Raw genomic sequence first — 17,716 nt, forward strand, 5'->3', positions numbered from 1 at the left:
CAGGTAATCAGAAACAAGAATCAATATTGAAATACTGTAGCTTGTTTATGAGTACATGGAAGCACAACACTAATGTGTCCCCAGTACACACTGAACAAGGCCACATCTGTTACTGTGCAACTGAGCTGCTCAAAGCACATTAGCTTGAACAAATCAACAAACCCTTTTCATTGGATCAGAGCTCTGTCAGTGCACAACAACTCACCAATGGAAAAAGGCAGAGAAAACAGTGAACGAAATACAACTGTAATTTGCATATTCAGTCCACTACACCAATAAAATGATCTGAACAAGGTCCAAATTATTATTTTTCCACATCTGCCAATGGTATGTGAATTGAAAATAACAGTAATTTTTGTTATAGGCCATGAACATTTATTTTAAACTATTCCTAATGGAATTATTTAGTTGACCATTGAGTTGCAGCAGGCGCTGCCTTTCTGTGAAGCTGCACCTGTCACAAAATCATGATGACATACAGTATTTTGTTGCTCATAGCTTAATGTTAGGAACATTTTAAATGTTACCACATGTTCTGTAAAAAAGAAAGAGAGGATTCCTAAAACGTTTTCATCTTCTGTGTTAATTTTGGACCCAGGATGTGAAATTATGTGTGAACAGCCGACATGCTTGTCAACCCCCTCCTTTCTCATTTCCATGAAACAGAGTAAAACAGAATATCAGAGGATTCTCAGTCTCTGTTTATTCCAAAAGATTCCAAAAAATAAAGCAATCAGTCCACATTCCATTTAGAAAAATGTCCTCCATTTCATCCCATGACAGACTTTCCAACTGAAATGATGCTAGTGATGAGTCCATTTGTGTGACTGTATGAGAGAGCTTGGTACTTCGCTCATAGGTTACCAAGCGTACTCCCAAAATGCACAATATGAGCAATCCTCTATGTGTGCGTCTGTGTGAATTTGTGTATCATCCAAGATTTTAAGTTTTACACATGAATGGTTTCTATTTACATGTACAGTACATATACATATAAAACTAATGAACAAGATTTCAGTTCCACACAGCATGGCATAGAAAAGGGTGATTGGCTTATACTTTATCAATATAATTATCAATATAACTATCTGTAATCCTCTCCAATCTCTTAGTCTTCAGGTCATAACTGGACTACGAAAATTAAATACCTAGTTAACTAATATCAGTGATATACTTAATCATTGTTTTTATAAAAACAAACATAACTAAAGGTTGTCATGCTTTTCACAGTTAAAACTGCATATCGTAGTGCACCTTATTAAAATACAACGCATTTGATATGAAAAACAAAACAAAACAAAACAAAAAAAGCCAGTGACATAAATAACAAACCCTTGAGTAAAGGGTGCTAATTTTCAGTCTTTACATTTCCCCATAAAGAGACAATATTAATAAATGCATCTGAAATGCCTTGACATATTTTGGCACACTGCAATATTTGGCATTTTGGGATATCGTAATATATTATGAAGTTCGTATATTCATATGCAGATCCATCTTAATATAACAATTTCAATATATCATCTAAATGGTGAAATGCAGAAGGTAAAATATTATTTAAAGTTTTTCTTCTTTTTTTTAATTAAAAGACAATTATAAAACTACTGCTTGCATTGTCCATAGGCAAGAAAACCGGATCCGAACACAGTGATCCAAAAAATTAACATCACAAGAAATCAAACCAGTGAGGAGGAGAAACAAAACTACTCAAATCATTTTGTTTTTTCTTTAAGTCAAGCATTTGCATGGTAACATTAACATCTAATAAACAAAAGTGTACTTATATACATAATTTATTATACATATCTCATATAATAAGAAATGATTCTTCAAACATTTTTAATATATCATGTAGATTGAGTAAACAAAATCACATTTGATGCAGATGTTTCGTGTGCTTGAGTTCTTAAGAATCAGAGATTCCAAAAACATGTTGCTATGGAAACAGGTGTCGAGCTTTTCCCATAGGAATTATTTTCAATGTGTAACGCTCCTTAGTGCAGCATTGCAATGAAATCACTTACAATGTGAAAAACGTAGATGAAAAATGAAGCAATAGGGCAAGTGTGTTTGTGTGAGTGAATATATGAGCAAAATGAGGTCATATTTTATGTGCGTATGCAAGTGTGTGACAAAACGAGAACTTGGAAATGCAGTTATGTAAAATATGCACAACAAGAAACTTTATAGAAGTGTGGCTACAGAAGGTTTGTGAAGTTGTCTGCATATGTACACACAGCAATGTGCCTGTATACCTTTTTTATTTGTCTTGTCAGCATGTTTTTGCAAATGTTAGTTGTACACATGACCATTGGTCAAAATATGACTGCACTGAACAGTAAACATGTGTTAAAGTGTTACTATGCATGTATGGATCTGACATCATGTGTGTGATTCATTGTATATGGAATAATTAACTATTATCATATATATATATATATATATATATGTATGTAGTGTCTATGTGTGTAAGAATATGTACACGTGTGTTTGATTTGTATGAAAGTGGGGGTACAGCATGCTTGCACCAGTGTGTGTGTGTGTTTGTGTGTGTGTGTGTGTGTGTGTATGTAAGGCACTCAGGACATCTCGCTCACACTCAGAGGCATTGCCATGCCAGGTCTCAGGTACGGCACAGCATGGACGGCTTTAGAGAAGTCTGGAGTCAGCACTCGCCCATTCTCCCCTGTACTGCCCGTTATAGACAACCTGGCCTTACTGCGCATAGCATCTGTGAACATCATCTGTTACCAAACACACACCCACACAAACAGAATATATAAATACACAGATTCACACCCAAATGCACACACATGAGAGAAAAAGAAAACAAATAAACATTCATTAACGTTATACAGTGCATCTTATATGAAATACAGATTTTTATTTTATATATATTATATAAACTAGATGTTTATGAGGAGCAGATGGGGTGGAGAATGACTGACAGCTAATGGGTCTCGCACTAAGATGGCGGAGCTTTATATCAAAAGCAAGCGGCGCAGCCAATTCACAAACAATCACAAGCGTCAATGATGATAAACAAACGGAAAATGATGTCACTCCTGCTGAACGAAATGAGCTAATATATATATATATATATGTGTGTGGGTTTTTTTTTTTGCATATAAAAAAAGGAACCCTCCATCTTTTCCTTCAATCCATTTTACCCTCCCTCTGTTTACCCCTTGTCCACCTTTACAATGTTTCTTTAATCTTCAATCTTAATCACGTAACGTGCTTTTAGGCACCATATCAAAACTGTGCTGTCAAACAATTGCTTGTGTGATACTGTTTTTTAAAGAGGTCATATCATGAAAAGTCTAATTTTCCTTTATCTTTTGATATACACTACTGTTTAATAGTTTGGTGTCAGTAAGATTTTTTTTGTTTTAAAGAAATCAATATTTTTAGTCAGAAAGGATGCATTAAACTGACCAAAAGTGACAGTAAAGACAAGCAGCATAACTGTTTTCAACATTGATAATAAGAAGAAATGTTTCTTTAAGCACCAAATCAGCATATTCAAATAATTTCTGAAGGATCATGTGTCACCGCAGACTAATGGCTGCTGAAAATTCAGCTTTGCCGTCACAGGAATAAATTACATTTTAAAATATATTAAAATGAAAATTATTTATTTTTTTAAATTTGAATAATATTTCACAATATTACTCTTTTTATGTATTTTTTGTAAGTAATAACTGCCTCAATAAGCAAAATAAAAAAATAAAAAAATAATAATAATAAAAAAAAATCTTGTAGTGTAGTTTGATATACTATGTGATGTTTCAAAACAGAAAACTCCCTCCTTAGTCCAACAAGACCATCTACTGAAAGTAAGATGCTAAAATGATTTCCAAAATAGTATTTCTGATGTAAACTAAATGTATAAATTAAGACATGACTGCCCATATTTACACTTCAGTGATGCCTGTTCTGTGTTTTGAAACTTGATCTGCATGTTGCAGTGAAGTAATAAAGAGGAGGAAGATGCTATCATGCCAGTTAACTGATGATACTTCCAAAGGATCCCAGTGTTGGGAAAGAGTGATACATCACATCTGGTCGGCATGTCGCATACGGTGTAGTTGCTCAAGTTCACATTTTTTAACGCATCCAAAGCTCAAATCGGACCTCAAAAATCGCAGATGGTCGGCACCCCACGCAGCCCCTGTGCGACTCCCCATAGCAAATGAATGACTTCCGGTCCACCGGCTGTCGTTTGTCATGTGCAATGGAAAGGCGGCTTAAGAGGAAAACTTGCGTACAACAAAATTACTGCCTAAAATTAAATCTTTCCAGTGGACCTCAGGGAAAAACAAAGAAATAGGGATTTGAAAACTATGATATGACCCCTTTAAATCTTTGACAAATGCGTGCCAGTGTGATGCCTAGAGATTCGTGTAGTGGCGATGAAGCGCTTGGCATACGATAAAAAAATGACAAAAAAAAAAAAAACAGTGAACAAACGACAAAAATATAACCTCTGCCATTCCTACCCCACTAGATCTTAACACTCTCCAGCCCATAAACGTTGTACCCTTCCTTATAAGTAGCAAAATTCTGAGAATTCTGCGAGGAAGAGGAGGGATTTAGAGCCTGAGTCTTGGCAACCTTCATGCGTTTGGCCTCCGCGCGAGACTTGTAGCAGAACTCCACCAGAGCGACCAGCATGGCCAACCCGAGGCCGCCCACCAGGATGTAGAAGACGCCCGCAACGTTACTCAGGCTGAGGGCGCTTGTCTTCTCCTGCAAGGGGTGAAGGACAAAGGTCAAAAATAAGGGAGAGAAAGGATGACAGTATGTCAATACTACTGATTATCACTGTATATTTAATGACTTTTAATTTTATGACATTATAAATTTAAAGTTAACTGCTCTAAATAGACTACAAAAACAATACAGTATTAAATGTGTATATGAGTGTCTAACAGTAAATCACATAGAATACACAGACGGCTACAAAAGTACAACAGGACAGTGCGGTGCAGTGTGTGCACATAAAGAAGGAAAAAAGACGCCACCTACAGAATTGCAATTAAAGACAGCTGAAGTAAAAGGCAAATATACAAACAACATTTACAGCATTGGTGAGGGAGAAGGAGAGACCGCATGGGAAAGAGAAAGAGAGATAGGAGGGAGAAAGAAAGAGTGTAAGAAACAAAAAATAAAAAGTAACAGGACAAGTTGTCAATAAAGCACATAGAAATACAAAGGAGCACAAGGAAATTCTGAGCCTATACAGGTATGAGTTTGTGTGTGAGGGGAATGTGGATCAAGTACGCAAAATAGTGCATATAAAATATGACTTTGCTATGTGTCTCTTGCATGCATTACTGTGTGTTTATATCACCCTGCTTGTATAGGCATCATTGATTGTATACACAGGTCAGGCTCTGATTCATGCGGTGGTAAATCTGTGTAGGGGACTTGCTTTGACACACACGCGCACACACGCACACACACGCGCACACACACACACACATTACCATAGGCTGTAATTCTTTTTTGTACAAGCTTCCTTTCGTATCGCTCTCATACTCTTTTCCTCTAGAATACACAAAGACCCACACACTCAGTCTGTTGATGCTTGGATTTGAATCACCCAAACTGAGACAGTGTTTTCACAAGTTTTCATGCACACACACATACACATTCTAGCCCTGTCAGACACACACACACACACACACACACGCTCCCTGCAGTGACTGACCTTACTTCCAGAGTCCTTGGCTCCACATTCTCCCTTATCGTACCACCATTTGTTTTTCAGCTTGTCTAAGATGCCTTGCTCACTGAGTTTCAATACTGCAAGGTTTACTGGCGTTCTTCGCGTATGGGAAATAACATAAATAACATTATCAATGTTATTTTATGTTATTGTCAGTAACATTTGCACTCGCTAACAGCGCTGGTAATGATTCAGCCCTGAGCGTGGTGGCGATCGGCAGTCTGCGCTCCATTTGGCAGTCGGCAAACGCGGCTTTGCCGTGCCAGATGTGCACAGACTCATCGCCTTGAGCAGGATGCAGAAACAGCGCCCGTCAACAAGCTTTAGTTTTACCACTAGGAATGTGTTTTTTTTAGGTAGTTTAGATTTTATTTTAGTGTAGATGTGTCTTACTGAAAGCTCTCGTTGGCTAATTGATAGAATAATCAACAAGTTAGTAGGTGTCTCGGCTTGTTTCCTGGGACCACTGGTTGTGCTTCTTGCTCATTTGCATTTTGTTCATTTCATTTTTTACCCATATGTCCCAAGCACGGGTCTGACCTTTGACTCCCCGCCTCCGCTGCCGCACTCTCCTTTGTCGTACCACCATTTGTTTTTCAATTTATCCAGAAGCCCCTGCTCGTTCAGTTTTAGCACTGCAAGGTTTACCGCGTTTCTTAAACAAACGATAAAACATACTTGTCAGACAGCATGAGGGGGGGGCGGGGCTGCAGCGGGCCACGCCCCCCACAAGTTGCATAGAATGAATGGAACATTGGGTTAGACAATCAATCAACCAATCAAAATCATGTTAAACAACCCATTAAAATGTAAGGTGGTCGAGCTTTAAGAGTTCTTTTTTAAACTCAAACTCTTGTGGCAGGAGGCTAGAACAGAGGAGGATCAGCAATAGTATCAGTTATTACACAACCGCACATACATATCCTCAAATCAGTTAGCAGAAAACAATTTAAGCGTTGAGGCAAACAAATCTGGTTAGATGTATCAAGAAAGACAGCATGCATAGTTCAAACAGTGCATCATCAAATGCATTCATAATCAAGTTACTGTTTTCAGCCTCTGAATCATCAGCTTAAACATTCTGTAATGCTTATGGCGACCATTCAAAATCCAAGTGCCCAAACGCATGCATTGATTATTACTGCTTATCAATAATAGCTTTTGTCATAACAAAACAGTCTGGTTGCAAGAGGGCATTGCTTCAGTCATTAAGAACAGACATGCATTCAATAAAACAGATGGTAATGGCCAACATGAGTAGAAGGGGTTACACTGAACTCAAATTAGCATATTAGCTCTTTGGTACTAAGTGTAAATCTTGTCCCCGGTTTTTCACTATTACACTATGCTTTGGTTTAGAGGGGGTAGAAAGCTATTAGCAATATAGTTAATAACTATAAATAGTTCAACCGTTTGCCAATGTTTGCTTTATTGAACACATGGCAGTCGATTATCAGCAAAACAGGAGAAAAAAAGGCTTCAGAAATTTTTGACTATTGGTGGAGGGGGGGGGGGGGGGGGGGGGGTCACATATGAAACCTTCTCTTCATTTATCTACTGTGAGCTCCACGAGTAGACCTGGTAATTCCTGGAAAAGAATCACATGAGCTAATCTATTATGTTTAGGGCTGTCAAAATTACAATGGTAACAAGCAATTAATTAAATGTTTAACGCCGTTAACGCACTTTTCATATATCAGCAAACCCGAACGAACAAAATGATTGACAGGCAGAGTGTTTCGGCTTAATCACCACTCCCCTGACTCAAGTGTAGAGATCAACCGATAATCGGTTTTGTCAATATTTTTTTCCAATATTTAAGCATTTCTCTTTAATCGGATTTCGGTTTTGTATTACGCGCCAATGGATTTCAGTAGTTTTCAGTTTTCGTTTTCAGTAGGAACATTTTATGACTTGAATTTCAAGAAATAATTGCTTACTGCACTGTTAGTTATCAAGCTCAATAAGTATAAAATATCACATGTAAGATTAAGTCCATAAAGTACATGAAAATTGTTACATTATTTACTACTTCTTTTTTACTTTTCTCAAAAAAGAAATTGAATGCGTTAACGTGTTAACTACAAAAAATTATTTTAAATATATATTTTAATTATCTGACAGCCCTAATAATTTTTTATATAATCTCAATTCATTGTGCAATTTTATTTTGGTCCTCACTTGCTTCCTATTAAAATCTTAAAACTTGACTTGTTATTAAGCTTATGGTAAGATTTGTTCAACACTACATTATACTCCATTTTCTATGCCATCCTTCTCGAGAGCACCGGTTGCTAGGTAACCTGCTTGTCTCCTATCAGCTAGACTTTCTAAAGCCCTCACTATCTCTCCAGTTTCCTTGGTAACTCTCTACACTGCTGTTTATGCCTAGATTACCACTCATCCCTACACTCACAGCTGCTATTACCTAGTTTACCTCATTTTAAAAGGGGACCCCCGGCCTACATCAGGGTAGGTGGGATACTATAACAACATGGGCCATATTGTTATACTACTCCACCCACCTTAAAGCAGATCCCTTGGGTGTAGCGATGCCGTAGCCTTTAGAGTCAAGGTTCCCTCCGACCTTCATGGTGTCACAGGGCTTGCGCTGTTCGATGTACTCATTCATAGTCGACTCCAGAAGGTAGGCATATTTGCCTTTGGATTTCCGGACACGCAAAACGCCTTCTACTGTGTTTTTAACAAACACCGAAGGTTCTGCGCTCTTCATGTACTGCCACATCTTGTCAAAGAGAGCAATCTTGGATCTCTGGTTAAAGTAAAGACAGAGACAAAAAAATAGAGACAAAGAAAAGGTTTAGATTCAAGATAGTGAGGAAATGAGGGTTAGCAATGTCAACTTTCTCAATCTAGATCTGAATATCAAAAATAGGTCAATCAGTGATTATTTTTTTGCCTTCATCTAGTAATTTATTTAACAATTATTCAAATGCAATTCAGTATTTGTATGCATTACATACAATGACTTGAAAAGACTTGAAAAGACAAAGATGAACATGTATTCGATATCTAAATTATTATTATTTTTTTTTAAGGGCAATAAAGTCAAAAGTTACAACAAATATAAAACCAATTCAATTAAATTTAATAAAAAAATATATTTAAAAAAAAAACTTTATTTAGTACATTGGCAAAATCTTTTATTATTATTACTTAGGAAAAAATATTCTAAAATATTTGAAATATTTGAAAACCATTTGTCTGTCAAACCAAAGTCATGTTGTGCAGAATGCAGAAACATTCAGAACCCCTCTTGACCCTTGTGTGTCTGTGCGTCAAGGTATATAAGTCTCAAAATATCATTTGATCTTTTCATGACATGAAAAGGTTAGTTCAAACCCACACACACACACAAAAAATTATGATTTGTAAAAAAAAAAAAAAAAAAAAATCTTTAAAAGCATTTTAAAAATGTTCTGGAAAATGATTATTTGTACACTCATGTCTATTTAAGGTCTAAGGAAAATGTGTTAGTATTTTTTTACTTGATGGTTACACCCCATGACATTAGCCATGGCAAGTTAGGCAGTCCACAGCCCTAAAAATGAAGTAAAATCAACTTTGGTCCACTCACCCTAAAGAATTCTTTGGTGGAGCCTGCATCCAATGTCCCATAGGCAATCTCGGTCTGTTTGGCCAGGTCTTCGGCACTCTCGATAGGTGACACCATCCTCTCCACAGTAAGAAAGGCAGCCAGGTTAGCCGTGTAGGAGGAGATGATGATGAGGGTGAAAAACCACCACACACCACCAACTATACGGCCAGACAAGGACCTACACACAGCAAACACAGTCAGCCACACACAAACACTCACATGCTCCACCAGCAGAACCAGCATGGTGTTACTGTAATATTTCAAAAGAAAGAAAGTAAAGAAAGATAGGAAAGAACGAAAGAAAGAAAGAAAGAAAGAAAGAAAGAAAGAAAGAAAGAAAGAAAGAAAGAAAGATAGAAACCCCTTTACTTTGAAGAAAATGGGGAATATGCAGCCGAAACACGGTACCACTCCAAGAGGGCAGGAAACGGCGACCTTGTGCACTTTACTGTTCCCAGCCGGATGAGTATATGTTCACAGAAGAAATGTTCAACCAAATTTTAAACCACAACTTCGATTAAACATTTCTAATCCTGTGTTAGCTCTTTCTTCTTACCCATGGAACACTGAAGTTACTATAACTTACATATAATAATAAGATATTTTACAAGTCAAATAACATCTAGATTATTTCCAATGGAAATGGATACAAAGCAAGAACTGCAGGAGCGTGAACATACACAAACCACGGCAATGGTGGGAAAACTGTTGGTGCACAAAGACGAAAGCACACCCCACGCGCTAGCCAGCTAGCATTAGCGCTCACTGCACGCACCAACCTTGGCGAAATATCGCATCCCTGCTGCATAAAAGCGCCCAGAGAAAACCATAGACTATTAAAGATGCCAAATTCGTTGGTAGATTCGCTAGGGCCCAGCTGCCCATCCTCAAACTCTTCAGTGTGCCACTCGTAAGGGCTGAAGCGGCTAACAAGGAAGAGTACAACGCTGACTCCAATGTAGGCGAATACAATGCACATCCAGATCTCGTAGGCCAATGGGTCCAGGAAAGAGAAGACACCAGGCTTGGATTTCTGTGGTTTCTTGATCATAATGGATATGCCAAGACTCATGAAAGGTTTCGAGAAGTCGATCACCTCCTCTCTGACCAAAGTGATGGTGAGAGGAGCTACAGCTATGTCTGCTTTCTGTCAACAGTAAAGAGAAGAGGAATTGGGTAAATGAGAGACATACACATATAAGAGATGTACACTAACGGTCAACATTTTTGAATAATTAATTCCCCCTGTGGTGAAAATCAAGCTTTTAGTATTGTTTATACATCTATGTGGTGTTTTTAATACGCTTTAAGACAAACCATGTGTAAATTCACATGTCAGCACCATTGCTGAGTATTTTCTCCTTAAAACTGCAGTGAACCAAAGAGTCTCAAAAGCGCGGTTTGAAACCGCCGGTGTTTCTGACGTCACAAACTACCTTGTAACCAATCACTTCAATGAGTGGATCTGAGCTGGTGTGAGGGAGTGGAGGCGGGGCTAATTTGCATATTCATAGAACCACGTATACTAAATGACAAAAGGGTGTAGAGTTACATTCAAACTATTTTAAGGCATGAAAGAAAATTTAAGGAAAAAACGCTTAAATATATTATTTTGGTGATCAAAGATAAGCTTTAAGGGATAAAATGATTGACTACAGGGGGACTTTAAGATTTTATTTTGAAAGAAGACTCACCATTTGATAAAAAATACAGTAAAAGCAGTAATATCGTGAAATATTATTATATAACTGTTTCCTATTTTAAAATGTTTTGAAATTTAATTTATTCCTGTGATGTTAAAGCTGATTATTCAGTAGCCATTACTCCAGGCTTCAGTATCACAGTGTCCTTTAGACATCTGAAGAATTTGTGTTTCTGTTATTAATAATGGTTGTTATTATGATCAATGTTTAAAAAAAAAAAGTTTTTGTTGCTTAAAACTGTGATACATTTTTTTCCAGGCTTCTTTGAGGAATACAAAGTTTAACGAATATTATTTATTTGAAACAGAAATTCTTGGTAACATTATAAATGTCTTTACGGTCAATTTTGACTAATTTTATGCATCCTTGCTAAATAAAAGTTTTTTTTTTTTTTTTTTATATTACTTTCCCCAAACTTTTGAATGGTAGTATAAAACGGTTTACACAAAAATATTAGGCAGCACAACTGTTTTCAACATTGATAATGATAAAAAACTGTTTCTTGAGCAGCAAATCAGCATATTAGAATGATTTCTGAAGGTGTGACACATGTTTTAATGCGTCATGTTACACTGAAGACAGGAGTAATGATGCTGAAAATTCAGCTTTGCATCACAGGAATAAATCACATTTTAAAATATGGAAAAATAGAAAAATGTAATTCTAATAATTTTTTACAATATTACTGTTTTACTGTATTTGTGATTAAATAAATGCAGCCTTGGTAAGCAAATCCAGAAGAGACTGCTTTAAAAAAAAATATATATATATATATTTTGACCTTTAGTGTATGATGAAAATAACATTTTCCTGGAGCTGTTGTTCACTGTTTCTCAATAGTGCACTCGTGTGAGTGAGTGTATGCTTTACTCACCCCATACACCAGTTCCCCAACCATGCCATTCCAGATCTTGGTCTCAGCATCTCGTGCGCCATACTTTCCATCTGCTACAATCCTCAGCTGATACTTAAACCCACAATGCTTAGCAATCTCGGCAGCCAGGTCCACACAGTATCCTTCATAACGTTCATTATCGGTGAATAACTCTGCATTCTTTTTCAGCATTACATATGGTGCCTCCTACAATATGCAGAGAAATATATTGACACATTTACAAAATGTAAGTGATTTCAATTGCTCTTGATATGGAATATCTCTTACCAGGATTGTTGTCACAACCACAGTTTTATTCTCCATTCCCATGGTGTCGTTAGGGAAAAGGTCAGATTTCGTCACTGCCATTTTGTCCATCTCATTCCAGTAACCAATCTGAGAAAAGTACACACTCATGAAACAGAAAGTGCGCTTTTGTTGAAAATACAAAACGCAAATAATCAAATGTTTACCAGGTGCTAAGAGTTAAGGTTAGGAATCAAGAACCTTATTCAGAACTGTTCTTTTGCTTTCGTTTTGGATATAGGGCACCGTTAGTGGCTCTTTAATGTCTGTATTTTTTATGCAAATGTGGACAGAACACTGTACTAAAATATTCTGACAGTGTTTCCTACATCGCTATTCAGTGGTGGTGCTGTGGCCCGACTGAATCAACAGTGCCAAAAAAAAAAAAAAATTATGTTTGAACTGGGCTGTCTGACTTGAATGTGATGAAATAGAAAGACTGTTTGCAGTTAAATAAGACAAAGACCATACATTGTCAACACACCTTTATATTGTTTTGGCCCCATCCTCACAATCAGTGTGATCTGGTTTAATAAGTACTTTTATTAACCAGTTCTTATAATGTATCACAAAGGCTAAAGAATAATTTTCTAAATCTTTCCCATCTTTCCTAAAATTCCACATACCCTTCACCCCTAATGTATTCAGTATTTTAAGAAAGCATATTTTTATTAGGCCAATGTTTTCAGCAACCAATGAAAGTGTCGTACTTTCAAATTGGTTTAACAGGCTTAACCCGTTCTGCAGAAGTCAGCAAAAGTTTTTTTTTGTTGAAAGAAGTCTCTTATGCTCACAAGGCTGCATTTATTTGATTAAAATACAGAAAGAAAACAGTAATATTGTGAATTATTATAACAATTTAAATTTTAATACATTTTAAATTGTAATTACTTTAATTCCTCTGAGGCAAAGCGGAATTTTCAACATCCATTATTACCAGTCTTCAATGGCTTATGATTTATGAAAATCTTTACTGTCATTTCTGATCAATTAAATGTGACCTTGCTGAATCATTTTCTTAAGTAACAAACAAAAACTTGCTGACTCCAAACCTTCGATTGGTAGTGTGTAGGTAAAGATACAGATAAAGATGGTAGTTTGAAAAACAAACAAAAAACACTAAAATATGCGTTAACACTTTACAATAAGGTTCATTTGTTAACATTAGTTAATGTATTAACTAACATGAACTAACAATGAGAAATACATTTGTTAGTGTATTTATTAATATTTCTTAACGTTATTTAATAAAAATCCAGCTGTTCATTGTTTGTTCATGTTAGTTCACAGTGCATTAACTAATGTTAATGTTAACTAATAGAACTTTTGATTTTAATAATGAATTAGTAAACATTAACATTAACAAAGATTAATAACTGCTGTAGAAGTGCAGTTCATCATTAGTTCATGTTAACTAATGTAGTTAACTAATGTTAACTAATGAACCTTATTGTAAAGTGTTACCAAATATGCTATCAACGAGTATTGCTTTTTTATTTATTATATTATTTATTTATTTAGTATAAGTTTATTTTTTTTATTTTCATTATATAATTATTAGGACCAGCAATATTAGAACTTATTGTAGAGCGGCGGTGCAGGAATCATTATTTGGTATCATTAAATGCTATTGAAATCAGAATCTCTGGTAAGAATTCTTCAAATTCCCATTACTAGAAATAATCAAGATCATGAAAAAAGCAGAGATTTAGTTCCAGTCTGTGTTACCTTCACAGGGCCACTGTTTTTCAGCTCCATGACATTGACTGTGTAATTCACTCTTCTGCCGTACTGATCGAATTGAATATTCCCTGTTAATCCATCCACACGCACCTGAGCAAACACACGCACAAATGTTCAAAGACGTAAAGTTCTCATACACAGACAACAGGCATTGGTGATGTGTTGGAAGGGCGGACCTGTTTGAGAGCACGCTCTATCTCCACCCCTTGAGCCCACGGCACCGCAGGATTGGCCAGGCAGTCTCCGTTGTTGCCACGGCGACTGATATCAATCCTTTGTTTATGCAGAAAGCGGAATGCCTCTGTCATTACTTGCACAGCATCATATGTGAGAGCGGAAGTGTACTGCAAGGTAAAGAAATATGAAGACCATAAAAATGTATTCCACAAGTCTCTTTTGGTGTTTAAAGGCCCTGATATACTTCAAGCGAAATCATAGAACGAAGTGGTGTGATGTCATTTTTAACAAAATCAAGCCAAAGCGAAGTTCGTTTAGAGTTCGTGTGGGAGATCCAGCTTGCCAAAGAGAATTTCCCGGTTCGCCTTAGCTGGTAAACATCTTCGAACTACCATAGAGTGGTGCAGGTATGACGTGAGAACCCCGTAGTCTAATTTTCCTTTTTTTATTTTATTTATGAGTAAAATAAAGCCAGAGATAAACAGATGATACTTTGACGTTTTGTTCTACAACGTAAACTGCACACACTCACACCACACAAGCTGTCTTATCTAGTTACTTATTAAAAATGTACGTTTTCAAAAATGAACATAACTGCTTCAAAATTCACGTTTCTGCTATGGGTGTGTGGAATTTACGTTGTAGAAAAAAAAATATCGTCAAGTTATGTTTACTACAGTCCTTATTTTACACATATATCGAAAAAAACCCATAGGAAAAAACCGCGAATGAACCAGCTGCGAATTAGACTTCCGGGTTCTGACGTCATACAGGCACCACTCTATTGGTCAGTGGTGATTACATAATAGGTGGGTGCGCTCTGAGGCTCCGCCTTCTTTGACGTGGAAATCTTCCCCGGTTCATTTCTTCTGTTTAGTCAGTCGAGGTCAGACGTCCGCAAGTAAAAACATGAATGAACTGGAGAGCCTATTTATAGTAGAAATTAAAGTTATAATTCTAATTGAAAGAGACACTGCCACTGGTTTTTCATGTTTAATACTGTAAAGCTGCTTGATTCTAAAGAATCTATTGTAAAAAATTTCTACATAAATAAACATGACGCGACTTTACTGGAGTGCCGAGTACTTCGCCGTGAGTATATCTGAGCCATTATGATAGATAATATAACATTCATAACAAATAGAGGTGTGATGTTGACTACGTTCAAAAATGCTGTGAGCCGCATTTTTATTGCAGCATAATTTAAATATTTGCACTCCTTCACCCTGATTCTGCTATCTGCTCCAGGGTACTCCTTCTCTTCCAGTGCTTCCCAGCGCTGGTCAAATTTGGCAACAAGCGGGTCATCAAAATCCACTATCTGGAATCCAGATACATTCGCTCCTCCATACTGAATCTTGGACAAATCTCCATCCACAAAGCCCTGAAAAACACACACACAGACACACTTTCTAATAACATAATTCGAGTTATACACGCTATTCTATTGTTAGTTTCACAAACAAAAATGCTAACTCACTCATTCCCTCACACAAAACACATACACTCCGATGAATGTCATATGCCAGCTAACAAAAATATGAATGTTTTGCTAATGTTTGCAGTGATGACAATTTTATTTCTGAATGTTTTCTGATTGGTCAAAATGTCCCGTTTTTGTGGTTATGCAATTATTAAGGGAACATTTCATTTTATCATCCTGCAAACATTTTGGGAACGTTACTTTTTAATGTTCAACAAACAAGTAGTAACATTTAAAAAAATGTTAGACGAACATCCAACTAAACGTTTCGGAAGTTATATAAACAATGTTTTTGTGCTAATGAATGTGCACATGTGCTTAATGTTTTGAGAACATTATTAAAGACCAGATAACTTTGAGCAAACGTTTTATTAACATTATTGGAAGAACGTTTCATAACTGTGAGAGAACCTTTTTCAGAGGTAGATGGTGAGTAAATGAAGACATTTCTTTAACTAAATTTAAGATTCAATTTCTTTAACTGACAGCAATAAATATATATATATGCTTGACAACTTACAAAATTTGCAATGATGTAATGATATCCTTTCACATGTCGACCGATCGTAATGACCTGAGGGGAAGCAGGCAAAAAAATGTCGTTCACAAGAGCAATTTAATTAAAGAGTCACATAATGAATGTTAAAGGTGTACGCAATACATCATTCTTTAACTACATTTCTGACCTTACACGTATATTGTAAAGTGTTTTTAGTACGCCGTTCACCTGCTCCATAATGTCCTTGACTTTGTCCTGTTCACAGTCTAGGATGACTCTCCGCTCTTTCTTGTTCTCCAGGTCCTGAAAAAGGGAGCGATATGCCTCGTCTTTCCACTCATCCTTCAGGTTTCCAACGTTTATGGCTGTTACCTGCCATTTCCTCTCTGCTGCTGTGTCCAGCACTGCCTGCAGGGTTGACAGACCTACATAGAGAGATGCACAGCATGTGAGCATGTGAGTGCTTCAAATCAAATGTCTTCATAAAGTTTGTCATCAATCTGCTCAAGCTTTAATTACCTTTCTAAAGTGTAATTGCTTTAAAACCCCACGTCTATTAGTTTCACTGTGTCTTTTTAAATGAGATTCAATCTCAATTACGGCTGCTCTCTGTTTAAACCACTGTTCTACTTTAATCAACCACCACTCCAAATCACACCCAAAGACCTTGATATCAGGTATTTTTATTGGACTAGAGTGTCCCTTGAGACGCCTTTTCTCCTTCATTTATCATTTCTCCTCCTCGCTCTCTTTATTACAACATTCTCTCTTTTGGTCATTTGCCCTTTCGTACTCCTCTTCTCTTAAGCTTCCCTCCTTTCTGCACATCTCTCCCCCTCTCCCTCTCTCTATCTCTCTCGGTTGATTTCATATCTAGGTCTTGGGGGAGAGATTTATTTCGCTGCCTCAAACCAGAGATGCAGCATATAACGGACACTCTAGTCAACGGTGAAAACATTCAGCCAACATAGTCGCAATGACAGAAATTCTGACACTGCCAAAAAAATGTGGGTAAGAGCTCACAGAATATGTCCAAGACTATACGTTATGCAATATTTGTTAGCCTTTTTACAATACTTGTTACATAGAAACATGTATGTATTTCTCAGAAATTATTTAAAAGAGATATATTTTTTTCCAGTCAGAAGAACCATCATTTCAACCAAACAGACTGTAGTTGTAACTTATCTAGAAACCTTAACATATCTGAACATTTTAAATTTGTGATTTCCAGGCCTGGAAAAGTCATGGTCATTTTTATAGTGAATATAAGTTTTTCTTGCTTTCCCCTTTATGAGTGCAATATAAATAATATTGAAAAGGGCTTTATCCAGTAAAAAAAGCTAGATTTCAGCTGGATTCCTGTAACAACTCGAATAATTATGGAGATTTATTGGTCAAATAATTTCTGAAACAATTTGAAATATAAAAAAATGCCACACGCAGACATTCGTAAACACACCTTTACATCAATTCACTGAAATGAACACATTACTTAAGCAGGAAAATGGCTTTCTTCTAGAGTTGCTGTCCAAAACAATCTTTCTTTGCATTAATTTCCAATTATCACTGTAAAGC

General features: G+C 36.5%; 1 protein-coding gene across 4 annotated transcripts in view; it reads right to left on the minus strand.

Moving 5' to 3' along the window:
- Window positions 1-680: 680 nt before the first annotated feature.
- The window catches only part of gria2a (glutamate receptor, ionotropic, AMPA 2a), a 41,868-nt gene continuing 24,832 nt past the window's right edge, over window positions 681-17,716 (minus strand). The window contains exons 4-16 of one of the 4 annotated variants that reach the window (XM_056256914.1): window positions 16,367-16,563; window positions 16,160-16,213; window positions 15,382-15,540; window positions 14,156-14,323; window positions 13,965-14,069; window positions 12,219-12,326; window positions 11,931-12,137; window positions 10,133-10,500; window positions 9,333-9,531; window positions 8,260-8,507; window positions 5,717-5,831; window positions 4,618-4,752; window positions 681-2,744 (exon numbers count right to left, since the gene is read on the minus strand). In XM_056256914.1, coding sequence (XP_056112889.1) covers window positions 2,580-2,744; window positions 4,618-4,752; window positions 5,717-5,831; window positions 8,260-8,507; window positions 9,333-9,531; window positions 10,133-10,500; window positions 11,931-12,137; window positions 12,219-12,326; window positions 13,965-14,069; window positions 14,156-14,323; window positions 15,382-15,540; window positions 16,160-16,213; window positions 16,367-16,563 — 2,228 coding nt within the window. In that variant the 3' untranslated portion in view covers window positions 681-2,579. Of the gene's footprint in view, window positions 2,745-4,502; window positions 4,753-5,716; window positions 5,832-6,274; window positions 6,390-8,259; window positions 8,508-9,332; window positions 9,532-10,132; window positions 10,501-11,930; window positions 12,138-12,218; window positions 12,327-13,964; window positions 14,070-14,155; window positions 14,324-15,381; window positions 15,541-16,159; window positions 16,214-16,366; window positions 16,564-17,716 lie in introns of all 4 variants that reach the window. The other 3 variants (XM_056256913.1, XM_056256916.1, XM_056256915.1) reach the window with 3 other exon arrangements.

Source organism: Rhinichthys klamathensis, unplaced genomic scaffold, assembly GCF_029890125.1.
Source record: "Rhinichthys klamathensis goyatoka isolate OS25496 unplaced genomic scaffold, OSU_Roscu_1.1 h1tg000133l_1, whole genome shotgun sequence".
NCBI lineage: Eukaryota > Metazoa > Chordata > Actinopteri > Cypriniformes > Leuciscidae > Rhinichthys > Rhinichthys klamathensis.